Source organism: Pristiophorus japonicus, chromosome 4 (assembly GCF_044704955.1).
Source record: "Pristiophorus japonicus isolate sPriJap1 chromosome 4, sPriJap1.hap1, whole genome shotgun sequence".
NCBI lineage: Eukaryota > Metazoa > Chordata > Chondrichthyes > Pristiophoridae > Pristiophorus > Pristiophorus japonicus.
The window spans coordinates 190,683,208-190,706,455 of NC_091980.1; the positions used below are offsets into that span (position 1 = coordinate 190,683,208).

General features: G+C 44.6%; 1 protein-coding gene across 8 annotated transcripts in view; it reads left to right on the forward strand.

Moving 5' to 3' along the window:
• LOC139262274 (alpha-(1,6)-fucosyltransferase) overlaps window positions 1-23,248 on the forward strand; it is a 1,093,864-nt gene that overhangs the window by 1,035,566 nt on the left and 35,050 nt on the right. For all 8 annotated transcript variants that reach the window (XM_070877420.1, XM_070877419.1, XM_070877418.1 and 5 more), the window contains one exon: window positions 3,459-3,609. In XM_070877420.1, coding sequence (XP_070733521.1) covers window positions 3,459-3,609 — 151 coding nt within the window. The remainder of the gene's footprint in view (window positions 1-3,458; window positions 3,610-23,248) is intronic.

Consider the following 23,248-nt stretch of genomic DNA (forward strand, 5'->3'; position numbering starts at 1 on the left):
GCAAATCCTGAGGAAATAGGACATGTACCATTTAGAACTTTGATTATAGTATGGATTATAATGTTACTAATGAATGGTGCAGAACGAGTGTTCTATCCAATCAAGATCCAGTCGCCTAATCACAACAATGGTCTTATATTGTCATACCTCAGTAATGTCAAGATGTATTTGTTATATTCACAATTGCTTGTCAACTGATGGAATATTTCATCAGTCTTCTTATTCCCAGGAAAACATAGAAACATAGAAAATAGGTGCAGGAGCAGGCCATTCAGCCCTTCTAGCCTGCACCGCCATTCAATGAGTTCATGGCTGAACATGAAACTTCAGTACCCACTTCCTGCTTTCACGCCATACCCCTTGATCCCCCGAGTAGTAAGGACTTCATCTAACTCCCTTTTGAATATATTTAGTGAATTGGCCTCAACTACTTTCTGTGGTAGAGAATTCCACAGGTTCACCACTCTCTGGGTGAAGAAGTTTCTCCTCATCTCGGTCCTAAATGGCTTACCCCTTATCCTTAGACTGTGACCCCTGGTTCTGGACTTCCCCAACATTGGGAACATTCTTCCTGCATCCAACCTGTCCAAACCTGTCAGAATTTTAAACGTTTCTATGAGGTCCCCTCTCACTCTTCTGAACTCCAGTGAATACAAGCCCAGTTGATCCAGTCTTTCTTGATAGGTCAGTCCCGCCATCCCGGGAATCAGTCTGGTGAATCTTCGCTGCACTCCCTCAATAGCAAGAATGTCCTTCCTCAAGTTAGGAGACCAAAACTGTACACAATACTCCAGGTGTGGCCTCACCAAGGCCCTGTACAACTGTAGCAACACCTTCCTGCCCCTGTACTCAAATCCCCTCGCTATGAAGGCCAACATGCCATTTGCTTTCTTAACCGCCTGCTGTACCTGCATGCCAACCTTCAATGACTGATGTACCATGACACCCAGGTCTCGTTGCACCTTCCCTTTTCCTAATCTGTCACCATTCAGATAATAGTCTGTCTCTCTGTTTTTACCACCAAAGTGGATAACCTCACATTTATCCACATTATACTTCATCTGCCACGCATTTGCCCACTCACTAAACCTATCCAAGTCACTCTGCAGCCTCATAGCATCCTCCTCGCAGCTCACACTGCCACCCAACTTAGTGTCATTTGCAAATTTGAAGATACTACATTTAATCCCCTCGTCTAAATCATTAATGTACAATGTAAACAGCTGGGGCCCCAGCACAGAACCTTGCGGTACCCCACTAGTCACTGCCTGCCATTCTGAAAAGTACCCATTTACTCCTACTCTTTGCTTCCTGTCTGACAACCAGTTCTCAATCCACGTCAGCACACTACCCCCAATCCCATGTGCTTTAACTTTGCACATTAATCTCCTGTGTGGGACCTTGTCGAAAGCCTTCTGAAAGTCCAAATATACCACATCAACTGGTTCTCCTTTGTCCACTTTACTGGAAACATCCTCAAAAAATTCCAGAAGATTTGTCAAGCATGATCTCCCTTTCACAAATCCATGCTGACTTGGACCTATCATGTCACCATTTTCCAAATGCGCTGCTATGACATCCTTAATAATTGATTCCATCATTTTACCCACTACTGAGGTCAGGCTGACCGGTCTATAATTCCCTGCTTTCTCTCTCCCTCCTTTTTTAAAAAGTGGGGTTACATTGGCTACCCTCCACTCGATAGGAACTGATCCAGAGTCAATGGAATGTTGGAAAATGACTGTCAATGCATCCGCTATTTCCAAGGCCACCTCCTTAAGTACTCTGGGATGCAGTCCATCAGGCCCTGGGGATTTATCGGCCTTAAATCCCATCAATTTCCCGACTAATAAAGATTTCCCTCAGTTCCTCCTCCTTACTAGACCCTCTGACCCCTTTTATATCCGGAAGGTTGTTTGTGTCCTCCTTAGTGAATACTGAACCAAAGTACTTGTTCAATTGGTCTGCCATTTCTTTGTTCCCCGTTATGACTTCCCCTGATTCTGACTGCAGGGGACCTACGTTTGTCTTTACTAACCTTTTTCTCTTTACATACCTATAGAAACTTTTGCAATCCGCCTTAATGTTCCCTGCAAGCTTCTTCTCGTACTCCATTTTCCCTGCCCTAATCAAACCCTTTGTCCTCCTCTGCTGAGTTCTAAATTTCTCCCAGTCCCCAGGTTCGCTGCTATTTCTGGCCAATTTGTATGCCACTTCCTTGGCTTTAATACTATCCCTGATTTCCCTAGATAGCCACGGTTGAGCCACCTTCCCTTTTTTATTTTTACGCCAGACAGGAATGTACAATTGTTGTAATTCATCCATGCAGTCTCTAAATGTCTGCCATTGCCCATCCACAGTCAACCCCTTAAGTATCATTCGCCAATCTATCTTAGCCAATTCACGCCTCATACCTTCAAAGTTACCCTTCTTTAAGTTCTGCACCATGGTCTCTGAATTAACTGTTTCATTCTCCATCCTAATGCAGAATTCTACCATATTATGGTCACTCTTCCCCAAGGGGCCTCGCCCAATGAGATTGTTAATTAATCCTCTCTCATTACACAACACCCAATCTAAGATGGAACTTGAACATTAAATTTACACAGCTCATTGGCAACATCAACTCAGACTGGGAACTGTTTTTAAAAAAAAAACTTTAATGACTTAAATTCAAACCTCAAACTAATTGGTCAAATTGAAATATCAGGAATTAAGTTACAGAAGTAATTGTGGTCAGGCAGCTTCATAGAACGGCTTAACCTGTGCCTTCTTCAATCAAGCTATCTGCCCCTAATTGCAACCTATCGTACTCCCAAGTGCTCATTAATGGAGCAGTATTGCATTCTTAATAAGAATGAGAGATTGTGGAGCAGCTGGCAGTGAATTTATAGCATAACCTTTGGTGACATCATCATCTGCTCCAACCTTGGTCGTCTTGTACGTTAAATTAGTTGTATATTGTATATTTTTATTCAGCTCCCACTGACAACTCACTGACATAATAACGCTAGCAGCATCTGTTGAACAGCCACGATTGACTGTGCAATGATGCATTTCACAGTAGGAACACATAAGTATCACTCTACGTGCTTTTGCAACCTTTAGCTCTTTGATGCATCAATGAATCGCTGTTTCTTCAGGGTTGTTCCAAAAACACTTCTTGACAGCTGTTTTTGTCAGAATTTGAAACGAATAATCGTCACATGTCAGCAAATGCACAATACCTGCTGAACCACCGCAGTTCTGCAGTTGTAGTTATGTGATTGTGAGACGAATTATAAATTTGGCAAAAAAATGATGGTTGCTGCAAAATAATATAAGATGCTAGCTTCCTGATTTGCATGAAGTGCATTATTCGCTTGGAATTGTGGATTGTGTTGAAAATCGGAAAGTCCTGTGAAACTACTTTTCTAATTTTTTTCTCTCTCTCTTCTCCATCCCACTCATCACTCTAGATATCCGGACTATGAATTCATCAGTGATAACTCCATCTCATGGTCAGCGGGCCTGCATAACCGATACACAGAGAACTCACTGCGAGGAGTCATTCTAGACATCCATTTTCTGTCTCAGGCAGACTTCTTAGTCTGTACCTTCTCATCCCAGGTATGGCAGCTAAATAACATGCGCAAAAAGCAACAAACATTAACATAATTGCACGCGTCATCGCTGCATGGTCGCAGCATACGATATACTCAATAATTTCAACACTTAGAAACGGAAAGAAGCAGGCAAGAGATCAAAGAAACGGGAGAAAGCTTCATTTTTCAAATGACGTTGTTCGTCACATTGAGGCCTGCAGATACCAGTAAGGATCTTCCACCTGAACGATCATGAGTTTCTCCATAAACAAAATCAGTGCTGCTCTGCATCAGAGTGACAGGGGATGCTCTTCCAGATAATATTTGGCCCATATGATCTTCTGGACTGGTTTTGATCACCTGAGGGGGTGGAGATGAATTTTACAGAACATTTTTCCCTGATTACATGGCGTAGGAATGGGAGTGGTGGGGGGCAGCGGGAATAGGAAATGTATAGTCATGATGCTTCAGCCATCATGAATGTGGGGCAGGCTTGATAAACCACCCGGTCTTTTCTAGCCCGTCATTTTCGTAGTTTGATACAGATTTGTATAGGCATGAGACAAGGAAAATGGGACACATTTTGACAACCCCAGGTTTGAAAGCGCAGTCACATCTGCCCGATTCTGATTTAAAGAAAGCGGGCATTTTGGTATCTTGGAAAAATGCTACCTCTTTGTTTAGGTCGCAGTTGCAATACTGGGATTCCGGAAAATCTGAGCCCTGTACCCTCAAACCAAAACTGCTTCATCCAATTCTCCAAATCGTCTTCAAGCTAGTGATTATATGGATAGAAGAGAAGTAACTTTCTGTTGTTCTTGTGCGATTTATTTTCAAATGAACTTATATATATATATATATATATAGTTGTACTGAAAGTTTATTGTTGGTGGAAAGAAGAATTTGCACTCTTGACATTATTTAACCTGACACCCTATGAAGCCAGTACCATTAACTAGCAGATCATGTGATGGATAACGGCTTATTATTGGTGGGGGGTATTTTTGTCATTTATAGCGCTTTAATTATGATTTTGGAAATTATGCTCTTGAAGCTATAATTCATGATTAACTCAGATTACTGTAGTGTAACTGGCAGTTAGATTCAAAAATGAATGTTAATTTACTCCAAGGATGGTCATGTAAAAATGAGAGGTGGGATTTTTTGCAGCCGTTAATTGCCACCTCCGATAAAGCACAACTTTGTTCAGTGCAATATAAAAACAATGATACATTCAGTAATTCTGAATCGTGTTCTGTCTGCAGGGCTTTAGTTTTTTATGGCACACAAATTCTATTTCTCTGATTAAACATGCTCCAGATATTAATGGGCAGCAATCAAGAACCATTCCTTTCCAAAGAATGATGAGAATTTGGCAGTGATTACAAGACAATTGTATAGTTCAGGTGGCAGTATTAACTGCAAAGAGTATCATACTGGAGTTAACTGGGTTAAGTTCCAGTCTTGAAATCACTCCTTCTTACTTGTTGTTTATAATGCGCTGCTTTTTTTCTTCTTGGATTGTAAGTATCTTTCTATGAGGGCATTCAAAATCACCTAGTTTGTTCTCCCTTTACAGATTGCTGTTGAGGGCCATGCAACTCTTGGCCATTGAGGGTGGGGGAAGAAAGGGGTTGGCATCTGAGTGTGGCCAGGAGAAATGTCATCTGAGTTTTCGCTCACAATCCTAATGTTGAAATTTGTGCCATCTGCTCTCTCAGGCGGACGTTAAAGCTCCCATGGCACTTTCGAAGAAGAGCAGGAGAGTTATCCCCAGTGTCCAAGCCAATATTTATCCCTCAATCAACATCTCTCAAAAAACAGATTATCTGGTCATTATCACATTGCTGTTTGTGGGAGCTTGCTGTGTGCAAATTAGCTGCCGCGTTTCCTACATTACAACAGTGACTGCACTCTAAAAGTATTTCATTGGCTGTAAAGCACTTTGAGACGTCTGGTGGTCGTAAAAGGTGCTCTATAAATGCAAGTCTTTCTTTCATAATCTGAGTGGGAATGAATGAATCAAGCCAGAAAGATTTGCATTTATATAGCATCATTCACAACCTCAGGACGTCCCAAAGCGCTTTCCAGACAATTAAGTACTTTGAAATGTAATGTGTGGAGCATATTTACCATCATAGACCAGTTGTGCCAAATGGCTTATTTCTGTGCTGTAAATGTAATTCTATTTAATGTAGGAAACGTGGCAACCAACTTAGGCACAGACTGTAATGTGATAATGACCAGATATGTTTTTTAGTGATGTTGGTTGAGGGATAAATATTGGCCAGGATACTGGGAAGAATTCCCCTGCTCTTCTCCTTTGACATACACCTGAGAGTGCAGACTGCGCCTCTCTTTAACATCTCATCTGAAGGACAGTACCTCTGACAGTGAAGCACTCCTTCAGTACTGTACTGGAGTGTCAGCCGAGATTTTGTGCTCAAGTCTCTGGAGTGGGACTTGAACCCACGACCTTTGACTAAGAGGTGAGAGTGCTACCCACTGCTGCATTGTGCATGTACTCCATGTCCTTGACATCTGATTAAAATCATGCATGAGAAATAATAATGTGACAACACCCTGCATATTTATCAAGAAATAAGCCAATCACTGCAATTGTTGTTTATTTTGTTTTGATCTCTGGTATCACAATATGGATATAATACATATCAAACCTTTGGTATTTTTGCATTTACTCCACATTTTCCATTTTTTTTCCAGACACGTAGGTGCTTAATTTTCTCTCTCTGCTACATTTAGTGCACTGGTTAACAACAACAACAACAACTTGTATTTATATACCGCCCTAAATGTAGTAAAACATCCCAAGGCGCTTCACAGGAGCGTTATAAGACAAAAAAATAAATTTGACACCGAGCCACATAAAAAGAAATTATGGCAAGTGACCAAAAGCTTGGTCAAAGAAGTAGGTTTTAAGGAACGTCTTAAAGGAGAAAAGAGAGTTAGAGAGATGGAGAGGGTTAGGGAGGGAGTTCCAGAGCTTGGGGCCCAGGCTGCTGAAGGCACGGCCACCGATGATTGTATTTGTATTAAATTCCCTTCTGCACTATTTTATACAATGGTCAATTTGTTTTAAAATAAAACGAGTGCACTGAGAGCATTAGACATCACCGTATCCCGTTCACCCATCACTGCATTGGCTGCCGGTCTGGCAACGCCCTGATTTTAAAATTCTCATCCTTGTTTTAAAATCACTCTGGCCTCGCCCCTATCTCTGTGACGCCCTCCAGCCCTACAACCCTCCGAGATTTCTGTGCTCCTCCATTTCTGGCCTCTTGGGCATCCCTGATTTTAATTGCTCCATCTTTGACGGCCGTGACTGCAGCTGCCGAGGTCCGAAGCTCCGGAATTCCTTTACTAAACCTCTGCGCCTCTCTACCTCTCGCTTCCTTTAAGATTTTCCTTAAAACCCACTTCTTTTCTGTCCTAATGTCTACTTATGTGGCTCGGTGTCAAATTTTGTTTGATAACTGTGAAGCACTTTGAGACGTTTTACTACATTGAAGGCAAGCTGTTGTTATTGTAAATGACAGGGAGACAGCCACTTTCTCTCTGAGGAGGGATTTCTTAAAATTAATTCTCAACATGTATGACTACTTCAGAAAAAAGCTGTACTAATCTACTGCACGATAACATTGCAACCCATGCGTCTGTACTTGCAACTTACATTTATAATGAAATCCAAACCTTTGCTGATCCATCAGTATAAATGAGTGGAAGTTCGGCGCCCTCCTTCAGTTACCTAAACCAATTTTTTTTTTAAGTCTTCCTGAAGGAAACATAGGCGAGACACTTTCAATATAAAGTACCATCAACATTTTTTTTTAAATCTCAATTTCCCAGTCTTAGGCGATAATTGATATTTCACTTAATTCCCAAGCCGCAGGCACCTGATTTTTTTGATCTCTCTGATCATCAAGGAACTCCTGATCTGCTCATCTCTACCATTGCATTGTTAGCGAGCACCTCTGTTGGAAATGGTCAACTATTTTGAACAAGAGCTGAAAGGAAATATTACAGATTCTAGCCCCTTTGGGGCTATCCTGGATCAGGCTTACTCCTCAAGTGTTCATTCTCAACGTAAGGTTGAGGTAGCTGAATCCTAAAGACGCGACTTGGGTCTAAAGGTCCAGACTATCTCCCTCTAAAGGAAAGGAAAGGAACAACCCGAGAATGTTACCGCCCTCCATATAGCTTTAGACTTGGAATTAGTCTAGTGGTACTCTTCTGCATCCTTTCCAGAGTGAGTTTTGGTAAGTTTTAGCCAGATTGTAATTATCCCGGGAGGGTGTCTCCTCAGTTATTAAAGATAGTGGAGATAGAAAGAGATTTGGGCATTCTCGTGCATACATCCTTAAAAGGTACATGAGCAATGCCGTACAGCGATAGCTAGAGCAAATAGGGTGTTGGGATGTATCCATAGGACAATTGAGTACAAGATGACGCGTATTGTTTTGTCCTTGTACAAGATGTTAGTCAGGCCGCACTTGGAATATTGTGCCCAGTTTTGGTCTCCTCACATGATGGGTGATATTGAGGCTCTGGAAAGGGTGCAGAATAGGGCCAATCGACTAATTCCAAGTCTAAAGCATCTTAGTTATCAAGATAGGTTAAAAGAGTTGGGACTCTATACCTTAGAGCAGCGTAGACTTAGGGGGGATATGATTGAGGTTTATAGAAACATAGAAACATAGAAAATAGGTGCAGGAGTAGGCCATTCGGCCCTTCAAGCCTGCACTGCCATTCAATAAGATCATGGCTGATCATTCTCTCAGTACCTCTTTCCTGCTTTCTCTCCATACCCCTTGATCTCTTTAGTCGTAAGGGCCATATCTAACTCCCTCTTGAATATATCCAATGAACTGGCATCAACAACTCTCTGCGGCAGGGAATTCCACAGGTTAACAACTCTCTGAGTGAAGAAGTTTCTCCTCATCTCAGTCCTAAATGGCCCACACTTTATCCTAAGACTATGTTCCCTGGTTCTGGACTTCCCCAACATCGGGAACATTCTTCCCGCATCTAACCTGTCCAGTCCCGTCAGAATCTTATACGTTTCTATGAGATCCCCTCTCATCCTTCTAAACCCCAGTGACTAAAGGCTCAGTTGATCCAGTCTCTACTCATATGTCAGTCCTGCCATCCCGGGAATCAGCCTGGTGAACCTTCGCTGCACTCCCTCAATAGCAAGAATGTCCTTCCTCAGATTAGGAGACCAAAACTGAAGACAATATTCGAGGTGAGGCATCACCAAGGCCCTGCACAACTGCAGTAAGACCTCCCAGCTCCTATACTCAAATCCCCCAGCTATGAAGGCCTACATACCATTTGCCGCCTTCACCGCCTGCTGTACCTGCATGCCAACTTTCAGTGACTGATGAACCATGACACCCAGGTCTCGTTGCACCTCCCCTTTTCCCAATCTGCCGCCATTCAGATAATATTCTGCCTTCGTGTTTTTGCCCCCAAAATGGATAACCTCACATTTATCCACATTATACTGCATCTGCCATGCATTTGCCCACTCACCTAACCTATCCAAGCCCCCCTGCAGCCTCTTAGCATCCTCCTCACAGCTCACACCGCCACCCAGTTTAGTGTCATCTGCAAACTTGGAGATATTACACTCAATTCCTTCATCCAAATCGTTAATGTACATCGTAAAGAGCTGGGGTCCCAGCACCGAGCCCTGCAGCACTCCACTAGTCACTGCCTGCCATTCTGAAAAGGATCCGTTTATCCCGACTCACTGCTTCCTGTCTGCCAACCAGTTCTCCATCCATGTCAGTACATTACCCCCAATACGATGTGCTTTGATTTTGCACACCAATCTCTTATGCGGGACCTTGTCAAAAGCCTTTTGAAAGTCCAAATACACCAAATTTAGAAGATAATGAAGGGAATAGACAGTGTTCCAGCTGACCATTTATTTCAATAGATTAGGCAGGACCACGGGGCACAAATTTCAGTTGTATAAGGCTAGGTCTAGGTTAGATGTCAGGAGGTGGTTCTTTTCACAGAGATTAGTAGACCTCTGGAACAAGCTGCCCTCTCGTGCGATGGATGCAGATTCACTGAACTCCTTCAAGTAAAAGCTGGATTTGTTTCTGGCTGCGGTGGAAATGACCTCTTACAGAAGGTAGGTATTGCAGGGAATTTAATGACCAGATGGTGATCTGGACTAGCTATAATCGCCAAGATGGGTCGAAGAGGAATTTCCCAGATGTTTTTCCCAAATTGGCCTGGGTTTTTAAATCTTTTTTTTGCCTCCTCCAGGAGATCACATGGTCACAGGGTTTCGGGTGGGGTGGAGTGTATAAATTGTGATACACAAGATATCGCAATTGTGTGGGACAGGCTCGATGGACCAGATGCTCTTTACCTGTCCGTCATTGTTCGTATGTTCACATCGTATCTTCACCAAAAGAGTGTACTTGAGACGTGGTTCGCAAGTTATTGATACAGAAGACTATGTGAGACTATTCAAAAATATATAGAGATTTATTCAAAGAACCGATAGGCAATTTACAGTTGGTGAGTCAGTCAATCGCAACATTAACAATTCTAAGAAAGAGATGAAAAATACAATCTTATTTCTAGTAGAGAATCTTACAGTACAGGTACAGCATCGAAAATATGGAAGCCTCGGGATCGAGGGTGTTCTGGATTCTGAGTATTTCTGGACTTCGGAACGTCTTTCCGATGTCCCGAGTCCGGAAATGTCTGGACCCAGGTTCCAATATTTCTGGATTTTGGGACGTCATTTTGTAGTCCTTTGGAATGCCTCTCTGTAGTCCTTTGTAGCTCTCCCTCTTGTATTTTGTTAATTTGGGAGCAGGCAGGGGCCGGCTGGTTTGGGGAGCTGCAGTCTGCGTGTCCAGTTTTCGGACGCCCCGTTTCGGAACTGCCGTTTGCAGTTATAAGATAGAATTCCTTCACAGAGCAACACCTTTTCTCGACTCAAAAGTCATTTGTGAGGTGTCTCTTCAGTAGTGACTAAGCACTGCTCTGTACTGGAATACATCACAGATACCAGCACAATGCTCTGTGAGGTGGGGAGGTTGATGCCCGCTAATAACGTGCATGTAACTGAAGAAGGGAAAATCTTACTCTTCCAATGTCAACTGCAATTCATACAGTTTCTGTTGGGGCTTTAATCTGTGCTCCAAATTATTTGGAGTTCCAATTTAATAGTATGCTGCCAAAAGTGAGAGATTTGGATTTTGTTCATCCTTGCTTCTGGCTAGTCTTTGACATGGGTTTTATTATGCAGAATGTATTTGTGTCAGCACAAAATAAAATACTTCTACTGTGACATAGTGATGTTATATCATAAAATTCTCTGACATGACATAAAACATTGACATGTATATATATTTCCAGCAGTATACTGGTGCCATTATGCTACCACTAAACAGTGCTGGAGTGCACTAACCAGAACATGGAGTAATATGCATGGATTTACTTCAGTTCAGCAATTGAATTACTCTGAGATGTAAGGGAGGAAACTTAGATGAATCCATCTCAATACCATTAAATACGGAAGCTACTGTCGCGTATTTACTTCCTGGGTTCTTTACAGCAAATGTGTAGCTATTTCTTAAGCAAAGAACTAGTTGGTTTATCAGCAAAGGTTTAACAATCAAACTGAACACTACCAGTTCATCCACCAGGCTCACATCTGCAGGCCTCATTGTACAGAACCTGAACTCAATTAACTGGGGTTTTATTGAGTCTTGTGAACATCACATGACTGGCTAAGCCACTCTCAGTGCAACAGCTCCACAAGCCTCATTGGAATTCAGAAGAATGAGAGGTGATCTTATCGAAACATATAAGATTATGAGGGGGCTTGACGAGGTGGATGCAGGGAGGATGTTTCCACCGATTGGGGAGACTAGAACTAGAGGGCATGATCTTAGAATAAGGGGCCACCCATTTAAAACTGAGATGAGAATTTTATTTTCTGAGGGTTGTAAATCTGTGGAATTCGTTGCCTCAGAGAGCTGTGGAAGACGTGACATTGAATAAATTTAAGACAGAAATAGACAGTTTCCTAAACTCAACCGTGGCTAACAAGGGAAATTAAGGATAGTGTTAAATCCAAGGAAGAGGCATACAAATTAGCCAGAAAAAGTAGCAAGCCGGAGGACTAGGTGAAATTTAGAATACAGCAGAGTAGGACAAAGGGTTTAATTAAGAGGGGGAAAATAGAGTACGAGAGGAAGCTTGCCGGAAACATAAAAAATGACTGCAAAAGCTTCTATAGATATGTGAAGAGAAAAAGATTAGTGAAGACAAACATTGGTCCCTTGCAGTCGGATTCAGGTGAATTTATAATAGGGAACAAAGAAATGGTAGACCAATTGAACAAGTACTTTGGTTCTGTCTTCACAAAGGAAGACACAAATAACCTTCCAGATGTACTAGGGGTCCGAAGGTCTAGTGAGAAGGAGGAACTGAAGGATATCCTTATTAGGCGGGAAATTGTGTTAGGGAAATTGATGGGATTGAAGGCCGATAAATCCCCAGGGCTTGATGTACCCCAGGTACATCCCAGAGTACTGAAGGAAGTGGCCCTCGAAATAGTGGATGCATTGGTGATAATTTTCCAACAGTCTATCAACTCTGGATCAGTTCCTATGGACTGGAGGGTTGCTAATGTAACACCACTTTTTAAAAAAGGAGGGAGAGAGAAAACGGGTAATTATAGACCAGTTAGCCTGACATCAGTAGTGGGGAAAATGTTGGACTCAATCATTAAGAATGAAATAGCAGCACATTTGGAAAGCAGTGATAGGATTGGTCCAAGTTAGCATGGATTTCTGAAGGGGAAATCATGCTTGACAAATCTTCTGGAATTTTTTGAGGATGTGACTAGTAGAGTGGACAAGGGAGAACCAGTGGATGTGGTTTATTTGGACTTTCAAAAGGCTTTTGACAAGGTCCCACATGAGAGATTGATGTGCAAAATCAAAGCATATGGTATTGGGGGTAATATACTGACGTGGATAGAGAACTGGTTGGCAGACAGGAAGCAGAGAGTCGGGATTAACGGGTCCTTTTCAGAATGGCAGGTAGTGACAAGTGGAGTGCCGCAGGGCTCAGTGCTGGGACCGCAGCTCTTTACAATATATATTAATGATTTGGATGATGGAATTGAGTGTAATATCTCCAAGTTTGCAGATGACACTAAACTGGGTGGCGGTGTGAGCTGTGAGGAGGACGCTAAGAGGCTGCAGGGTGATTTGGACAGGTTAGGTGAGTGGGCAAATACATGGCAGATGCAGTATAATGTGGATAAATGTGAGGTTATCCACTTTGGGGGCAAAAACACGAAGGCAGAATATTATCTGAATGGCGGCAGATTAGGAAAAGGGGAGGTGCAGCGAGACCTGGGTGTCATGTTTCATCAGTCATTGAAGGTTGGCATGCAGGTACAGCAGGCGGTGAAGAAGGCAAATGGTATGTTGGCCTTCATAGCAAGGGGATTTGAGTACAAGAGCAGGGAAGTCTTACTGCAGTTGTACAGGGCCTTGGTGACGTCCCACCTGGAATATTGTGTTCAGTTTTGGTCTCCTAATCTGAGGAAGGACGTTCTTGCTATTGAGTGAGTGCAGCGGAGGTTCACCAGAGTGATTCCTGGGATGGCAGGACTGACATATGAGGAGAGACTGGATCGACTGGGCCTTTATACAATGGAGTTTAGAAGGATGAGAGGGGATCTCATAGAAACATATAAGATTCTGACGGGACTGGACAGGTTAGATGCAGGAAGAATGTTCCCGATGTTGAGGAAGTCCAGAACCAGGGGTCATAGTCTTACGATAAGGGGTAAGCCATTTAGGACTGAGATGAGGAGGAACTTCTTCACTCAGAGAGTTGTTAACCTGTGGAATTCCCTACCGCAGAGAGTTGTTGATGCCAGTTCATTGGATATATTCAAGAGGGAGTTGGATGTGGCCCTTGTGGCTAAAGGGATCAAGGGGTATGGAGAGAAAGCAGGAATGGGGTACTGAAGGAATGATCAGCTATGATCTTATTGATGGTGGTGCAGGCTTGAAGGGCCAGATGGCTATTCCTGCACCTATTTTCCATGTTTCTATATTTCTATAAGGGGATAAGGGGTTATGGGGAGCGGGCAGGGAAGTGGAGCTGAGTCCATGATCAGATCAGCCATGATCTTATTGAATGGCGGAGCAGGCTCGAGGGGCCGTATGTATGGCCTACTCCTGTTCCTATTTCTTATGTTCTTATGTAGGTGCATACACTACAGCTACCAAATCAGAACAAATGGATGGAAAATTGTATTCCTGAATTCTTACGAGATGCTCCCAGTAGGTGAATATTTTTTACAAATGGGATCACAGCCTGTGACAAATCATGGCCATATGCAAAGCATTTAGAATCTGGCCTTGATTATTAACAGTGGAAAGAAGCAAGGTAACGAGGAGAATGTGGTGCAAAATGGTTGAGGCGCTCCATTTGAGCGCTGCTTTTCCAGGATTCCAATGTAAATGTAAAAGCTTCTTTGTGATATGCACCGGTATCCTTTGTCAAAGCTAACCATTCATTTTAAAATGCAGCAAAAATTGTATCTTCCTCAAGTCCTACCTGTCTGATCAATCCCAAGTCAAAAACCAAGGAGAAAGCCTGAATGCTCTGGTTAGTAATTTTGCCAAGAAAATCCTCTTTCTAGGTGCCCCAATAGAGGGAACCGCTTGGTCCAACATATTTAACTAGTAATCATTATAAAGTAGTCCCATAAATATGCTAAATGGTTTTTTAAAAATCACATAATTTAAATATTTTGAAATGTCTTTTCAAGGTATTTACTCAGTATTGTCCCATTTCGTCCTGTTCTAGTTGTCCTTGACTGTATACCAGCTGAAAAGGTAGAGATCTAGGGCTAGACTTTCCATTATTTTTGCATGCATACCGCCCACTTAATGTCCGTTTTAACGCTGAAATGAGGTGCAACGCCCATATATTACCCATTTAGCCACAAAATGGAAACTGACGCTCATTTCTCGGTTACTTATTGGCAAGCGTTACTTTCGGCATGTACATAACGCCGAGAAAAAATAATACCGCCTGCCCACTTTTTTGGGGCGAAAAGATCAGTTTGGGCGAAACCACCGCCCATAATATCGCCCAGCGTTACTTTTGGCACGTAATTAACACCAAGAGTTAATAATGTCACCCAGCCACTGGTTTTTGTCATAAAGATCACATTTGCCGAAACTCACGCCCAGAAAATCGGCCAGCATTACTTTTGGCACCTCGCATACATCTCTCCGACAATATCGTTCGCCGAAAAAAACACTGTGGAAAAAGTGAAACTGACCTGAACTAATCACAGCGGTATTGATGCCATTTTCTAAATCGCAGGTTGCCTCATTTAAAAGACTGCTCTGCTTCAACTTCGGGGGAGTTTGGATGTACTCGGGAGGTCTTTTAAGGTGATGTGAACATCTGAACAAACATCTTTTCATACTGTGGACGATTGGAATTTATAGGTGTCTTAGTGGGGACATTTACTGTTTGTGAACAATCGGTGCAATACTATTGGAATGGGGCCTGTCATTTCTCAGCCTGTCTTGATGACCATCCACATGCTGCAGACTCAAGATGGCAGAAGGTACATTCGACAACATTATGTGCCCAATGTAAGATGTGCCAGACTGATGAGGAGGACCAGACGTTACACCCCCTGCACTTACAGGGCGAAGCAGTCTTACCTCAACTTGTCCGACACCACCTGCCTTAGGACACTGCGCTTCCACAAGGAGGTTATCAGTGAGATATGCCAGCTCATCAGGGGAGATGTGCAGCCTGCCAGCACCATCAGGACTGCACTGTCTGTCGAGGTCAAAGTTATCGCGGCACTTTCATTCTACGCATTGGGTTCCTTTCAGGCCTCAGCTTGAGACATTTGCGCGATATCTCAGCATGCCACACATTGCTGCATTAGACAGGTCACTGAAGCCCTTTACGCATGCAGAATGGACTTTATCAGCTTCCCTATGACCAGGGAGGGTCAGACTGAGAGGGCTTTAAGATTCTACCTGTTGTGTATCTGTAAAGCATGCACTCCCATATTCCGCCACCAGGGAGTGCATCCCCTGAAATCCCAAGGGATCCTAGCATCCCTTGGGAGCACTGTATATAAGCTGGCCCCTAAGGCCTGTTCCTCAATCTGGAGTGTCTTAATAAAGACTGAGGTCACTGTTACTTTAACCTCCCTTTGTGCAGTCTCATCTGTGTTAGGAACACAATAACTAGCAACGAATATACGAATCCAACGCAAAGATGCAGCAAACTGTGGGCATCCTGGAGAAATTCTCGGAGGGTGAGGACTGGGAAGCCGATGTCGAATGGCTAGACCAGTACTTTGTAGCCAACGAGCTGGACGGAGAAGGAAGCGCTGCAAAAAGGAGAGCGGTCCTCCTCACGGTCTGCGGGGCACCGACCTACAGCCTCATGAAGAATCTTCTGGCTCCGGTGAAACCCACAGATAAGTTGTATGAGGAGCTGTGTACACTGGTTCGGGAGCATCTTAACCTGAGGGAGAGCGTGCTGATGGCGCGGTATCGGTTCTACACGTGCCAGTGATCTGAAGGTCAGGAAGTGGCGAGCTACGTCGCCAAGCTAAGGCAACTTGCAGAACAATGTGAATTTGATGGCTACCTGGAGCAAATGCTCAGAGACTTTTTTGTACTCGACATTGGCCACGAGACCATCCTACGAAAACGTTTGACTGTAGAGACACCAACCCTTAGTGAGGCCATTGCGATAGCACAGGTGTTTATGTCCACCAGTGATAACACCAAACAAATCTCTCAGCACACAAGTGCTAGCAATGTTCATAAATTAACTGGAACTGTGTTTGCGAGCAGGAATGTACAGGGCAGAAACCGTGAGTCTGCAACTGCCAGCAAGCCTTAGGTGACCCAGATGACTCAGAGTCCACAACAAAGGATGAATGCAAGGCAATTCACACCTTGTTGGCGTTGTGGAGGCATCCATTCAGCCTATTCATGCCGTTTCAAAGGGTATGTTTGCAAGAGTTGTGGAACAATGGGGCACCTCCAATGAGCTTCAAGACGAGCTGCAAGCTCTGCAAAACCTGCTAACCACCACGTGGCAGAGGAAGATCAGTCCATGGTGGATCAAAGCAATTTCGAGCCTCAGAGAGAGGAGGCAGATGTTGAAGTACACGGGGTGCACACATTTTCGACGAAATGTCCACCTATAATGCTAAATATGAAATTCATTGCTTACCCGTAGCCATGGAACTGGACACTGGCACTAGCCAGTACATCATGAGTAAAAAGATGTTTGAGAGACTGTGGTACAACAAGTCATTCAGACCAGCCCTGAGCCCCATCCACACGAAACTGAGAACGTACACCAAAGAGCTTATCACTGTCCTGGGTAGCGCCATTATCAAGGTCACCTATGAGGGCACGGTGCACGAACTGTCACTCTCGATTGTCCCGGGCGATGGCCCCACACTGCTTGAAAGGAGCTGGCTGGGCAAAATCCGCTGGAACTGGGATGACATCCGAGCGCTACCACATGTCGATGAGGCCTCATGTACCCAGGTTCTTAACAAATTTCCTTCCCTTTTTGAGCCTGGCATTGGAAACTTTTCTGGGGCGAAGGTACGGATCCACTTGGTCCCGGAGACGCGACCCATTCACCACAAGGCGCGAGCGGTACCTCACATAATGAGGGAGAGAGTGAAAATCAAGCTGGACAGGCTGCAACGCGAGGGCATCATCTCCCCAGTGGAATTCAGCGAGTGGGCCAGTCCGATTGTTCCAGTACTCAAAAGTGATGGCACGTTCAGGATTTGCGGCGATTAGAAAGTAACTATTAAACGTTTCTCGCTACAGGAGCAATACCCGCTACCTAAGTCAGATGACCTATTTGCGACGCTGGCAGGAGGCAAGATGTTCACCAAGCTCGACCTGACTTCAGCCTACATGACGCAGGAACTGGAGGAGTCTTCGAAGGGCCTCACCTGCATCAACACGCACAAGGGACTGTTCATCTACAGCAGACACCCGTTTGGAATTCGGTCGGCTGCAGCGATCTTCCAGAGAAACATGGAGAGCCTACTCAAGTCAGGACCACGAACGGTGGTTTTTCAGGGTTACTTATTGGTCATGGGTCGGGACACCGTCGAGCACCTACAAAATCTGGAGGAGGTCCTCCAGCGACTGAATCGCGTAGGGCTTCAGCTGAAGAGATCGAAATGCGTCTTCATGGCAACAGCATTGGAGTTTTTGGGGAGAAAGTTCGCGGTGGATGGCATTCGGCCCACAGACGCCAAGACAGAGGCTATCAGGAACACGCCCAGGCCACAGAATGTCACAGAGCTGCGGTCGTTCCTGGGACTCCGCAACTATTTTGGTAACTTCCTACCAGGGTTAAGCACCCTCTTAGAGCTCCTATATGTGTTATTGCATAAAGGCGAGGACTGGGTATGGGGAAAAAAAACAAGTAACTGCTTTTGAGAAAGCCAGAAACATTTTATGCTCCAACAAGCTGCTTGTATTGTATAACCCATGTAAAAGACTTGTGCTAGCATGTGCTGCGTCGTCGTACGGAGTCGGGTGTGTATTACAACAAGCTAACATTGCGGGGAAGTTGCAGCCTGTCGCCTATGTCTCCAGGAGTTTGTCAAAAGCCGAGAGGGCCGACAGCATGATTGAGAAAGAGGCATTAGCGTATGTGTTCGGGGTAAAGAAAATGCATCAGTATCTGTTTGGCCTCAATTTTAAGCTGGAAACCGATCACAAGCCCCTCATATCCCTGTTCCCTGAAAACAAGGGGATAAATACTAATGTCTCAGCCCGCATACAAAGGTGGGCACTCGCACTATCAGCGTATAACTATACCATCCGCCACAGGCCAGGCACCGAGAACTGTGCGTATGCTCTCAGTCGGCTACCATTGCCCACCACGGGGATGGAAATGGTGCAACCTGCAAAGTTGTTGATGGTGACGCAGCCTGCAGATTTGTTGATGGTCATGGAAGCATTTGAAAATGATAAATCACCTGTCACAGCCCGCCAGATTGGGACTTGGACCAGCCAAGATCCTCTGCTGTCCCTAGCAAAAAACTGTGTACTGCATGGGAGCTGGGCCAGCATCCCCGTTGAAGTGCAAGAGCTAATCAAGCCGCTCCAGCGGCGAAAGGACGAGCTGTCCATTCAGCCAGACTGCCTGTTGTGGGGTAACCGCAAAGTGCTACCCAAAAAGGGCAGGGAGATGTTCATCTTGGATCTTCACAGCACACACCCGGGTATAGTAATGATGAAAGCGATTGCCAGATCCCACGTGTGGTGGCCCGGTATCGACTCTGACTTAGAGTCCTTTGTGCGGCAATGCAGCGTGTGTGCTCAGTTGAGCAACGCGCCCAGAGAGGCACCACTAAGTTTGTGGTCCTGGCCCTCCAGACCATGGTCAAGGATCCATGTCGACTATGCAAGCCCGTTTCTCGGTAAAATGTTCCTGGTGGTGGTGGATGCTTTTTCAAAATGGATTGAATGTGAAATAATGTCGGGAAGCACCGCCACCACCACCATTGAAAGCCTGAGGGCCATGTTTGCCACCCACGGCCTGTCTGACATACTGGTCAGTGACAACGGGCCATGTTTCATCAGTGCCGAATTTAAAGAATTCATGACCCGCAATGGGATCAAACATGTCACCTCGGCCCCGTTTAAACTAGCCTCCAATGGGCAAGCAAAGCGGGCAGTACAAACAATCAAACAAAGGGGGCAGACAAAAGGCAGGTAACTATAGGCCGGCTAGTTTAACATCTGTAGTGGGGAAAATGCTTGAAACTATCATTAAGGAAGAAATAGCGGGACATCTAGATAGGAATAGTGCAGACGCAGCATGGATTCATGAAGGGGAAATCATGTTTAACTAATTTACTGGAATTCTTTGAGGATATAACGAGCATGGTGGATAGAGGTGTACCGATGGATGTGGTGTATTTAGATTTTCAAAAGACATTCGATATGGTGCCACACAAAAGGTTACTGCAGAAGATAAAGGTACGCGGGGTCAGTGGAAATGTATTAGCATGGATAGAGAATTGGCTGGCTAACAGAAAGCAGAGAGTCGGGATAAATGGGTCCTTTTCGGGTTGGAAATTGGTGGTTACTGGTGTGCCACAGGGATCGGTGCTGGGACCACAACTGTTTACAATATACATAGATGACCTGGAAGAGGGGACAGAGCGTAGTGTAACAAAATTTGCAGGTGACACAAAGATTAGTGGGAAAGCAGGTTGTGTAGAGGACACAGAGAGGCTGCAAAGAGATTTAGATAGGTTAAGCGAATGGGCTAAGGTTTGGCAAATGGAATACAATGTCGGAAAGTGTGAGGTCATCCACCTTGGAAAAAAAAACAAAAAAAGGGAACACTATTTGAATGGGGAGAAATTACAACATGCTGCGGTGCAGAGGGACCTGGGGGTTCTTGTGCATGAATCCCAAAAAGTTAGTTTGCAGGTGCAGCAGGTAATCAGGAAGGCGAATGAAATGTTGGCCTTCATTGCGAGAGGGATGGAGTACAAAAGCAGGGAGGTCCTTCTGCAACTGTATAGGGTATTGGTGAGGCCGCTCCTGGAGTACTGCGTGCAGTTTTGGTCGCCTTTCTTAAGGAAGGATATACTGGCTTTGGAGGGGGTACAGAGACGATTCACTAGGTTGATTCCAGAGATGAGGGTGTTACCTTATGATGATAGATTGAGTAGACTGGGTCTTTACTCGTTGGAGTTCAGAAGGATGAGGGGTGATCTTATAGAAATATTTAAAATAATGAAAGGGATAGACAAGATAGAGGCAGAGAAGTTGTTTCCACTGGTCGGGGAGACTAGAACTGGGGGGCACAGCCTCAAAATATGGGGGAGCCAATTTAAAACCGAGTTGAGAAGGAATTTCTTCTCCCAGAGGGTTGTGAATCTGTGGAATTCTCTGCCCAAGGAAGCAGTTGAGGCTAGCTCATTGAATGTATTCAAGTCACAGATAGATAGATTTTTTAACCATTAAGGGTTATGGGGAGCGGGCGGGTAAGTGGAGCTGAATCCACGGCCAGATCAGCCATGATCTTGTTGAATGGTGGAGCAGGCTCGAGGGGCTAGATGGCCTACTCCTGTTCCTAATTCTTATGTTCTTATGAGCCTTAAACGAGTCACAGAAGGCTCACTCCAAACCCGCCTGTCCCGAGTACTGCTCAGCTACCGCACGATACCCCACTCGCTCACAAGGGTGCCCCCGGCTGAGCTACTCATGAAAAGGACACTTAAAACCAGACTCTCGCTGGTTCGCCCCAACCTGCATGATCAGGTAGAGAGCAGGCGGCAGCAACAAAATGTAAACGATGGTCGCGCCACTGTGTCACGGGAAATTGATCTGAATGACCCGGTGTATGTGCTAAACTATGGACATGGTCCCAAGTGGATCGCGGGCACGGTGACAGCTAAAGAAGGGAGTCGGGTGTTTGTAGTCAAACTCGACAATGGACAAATTTGCAGAAAGCACCTGCACCAAACGAGGCTGCGGTTCACAGACTGCCCTGAACAACCCACAGCAGACACCACCTTTTTCGAGCCCACAACACACACCCAAAGGATCAACGGCACCACGCCGGACCAGGAAATCGAACCCATCATGCCCAATAGCCCAGCAAGGCCAGGCTCACCCAGCAGCCCTGAAGGGCCAACAACACACCAGCCCAGCAAGGGCACAGCCAACACACCAGAACAGACATTTGTACCGAGGCGGTCCACCAGGGAAAGAAAGGGTCCCGACCGCCTCACCTTGTAAATAGATTTCACTTTGACTTTGGCGGGGGTGGTGATGTTGTGTATCTGTAAAGCATGCACTCTCATGTTCTGCCACCAGGGAGCTCATCCCCTGAAGTCCCAAGGGATCCCAGCATCCCTTCGGAGCACCGTATATAAGTCTGTTCCTCACTCTGGAGTGTCTTATTAAAGACTGAGGTCACTGTTACTTTAACCTCCCTGTGTGCAGTCTCATCTGTGTTAGGAACACATTACTACCGAATTGCTAACTTCCCCAAAGTGCAGGGAGAAATAGACCTTGCGCACATCGCGATGCGGGCACCTTTTCAGGATGCAGAGGTTTTTCGGAACCACAAGGGATTCCACTCCCTGAATGTACAACCGTTGTCGACCACCAGCAAAATAGAATATGAGAGTAAACTAGCGAGAGACATAAAAACAGACTGTATAAGCCTCTATAGATATGTAAAAAGGAGAAGATTCGCGAAAGTAAATGTGGGTCCCTTACAGGCTGAGACAGGAGAAATTATAATGGTGAATAAGGATTGGCGGAGAAATTAATCAAATACATTGTGTCTGTCTTCGTGGAAGAAGACGTAGAAAACTTTCTGGAAATAGTGGAGAACCAAGAGTCTAGCCAGAATGAGAAACTGAAAGAAATTAGTATTATTGAAAAAAAGTACTGGAGAAATTAATGGGACTGAAAGTCGATAAATCCGCAGGACCTGATGGTCTACATGCTAGGATTTTGAAAGAGGTGGCTGTCGAAATAGTGGATGCATTGATTGTCATCTTCCAAAATTCCATAGATTCTGGAAAGGTTACCTCAGACTGGAAGGTAGCAAATGTAACCCCACTCGTCAAGAAAGGAGGGAGAGAGAAAACGGGGAACTACAGACCAGTTAGCCTGACATCAATAGTGGTGAAAATGTTAGAATCTATTATTAAGGATGTGGCAACAGGACACTTAGAAAGGAATAATAGGATTGGGCAGAGTCAACACGAATTTATGAAATGGAAATCATGTTTGATGAATGAGTGTTTTGAGGTTGTAACTAGCAGAATAGATAACGGGAAAACTGTGGATGTGGTGTATTTGGATTTTCAGAAGGCATTCAGTAAAGTGGCACGAGGTTATTAAACAAAATTAAGGCTCATAGGATTGAGGATTGGTTAATGTTCAGAAAACAGAGTAGGAATAAACAGGTCTTTTTCAGGCTGAACATAGAACATAAGAACATAAGAATTAGGAACAGGAGTAGGCCTTCCAGCCCCTTGAGCCTGCTCCGCCATTCAACAAGATCATGGCTGATCTGGCCGTGGACTCAGCTCCACTTACCCGCCTGCTCCCCATAACCCTTAATTCCCTTATTGGTTAAAAATCTATCTATCTGTGACTTGAATACATTCAATGAGCTCGCCTCAACTGCTTCCTTGGGCAGAGAATTCCACAGATTCACAACCCTCTGGGAGAAGAAATTCCTTCTCAACTCGGTTTTAAATTGGCTCCCCCGTATTTTGAGGCTGTGCCCCCTAGTTCTAGTCTCCCCGACCAGTGGAAACAACCTCTCTGCCTCTATCTTGTCTATCCCTTTCATTATTTTAAATGTTTCTAAAAGATCACCCCTCATCCTTCTGAACTCCAACGAGTAAAGACCCAGTCTACTCAATCTATCACCATAAGGTAACCCCCTCATCTCCGGAATCAGCCTCGTGAATCGTCTCTGTACAGCCTCCAAAGCTAGTATATCCTTCCTTAAGTAAGGTAACCATAACTGCACGCAGTACTCCAGGTGCGGCCTCACCAATG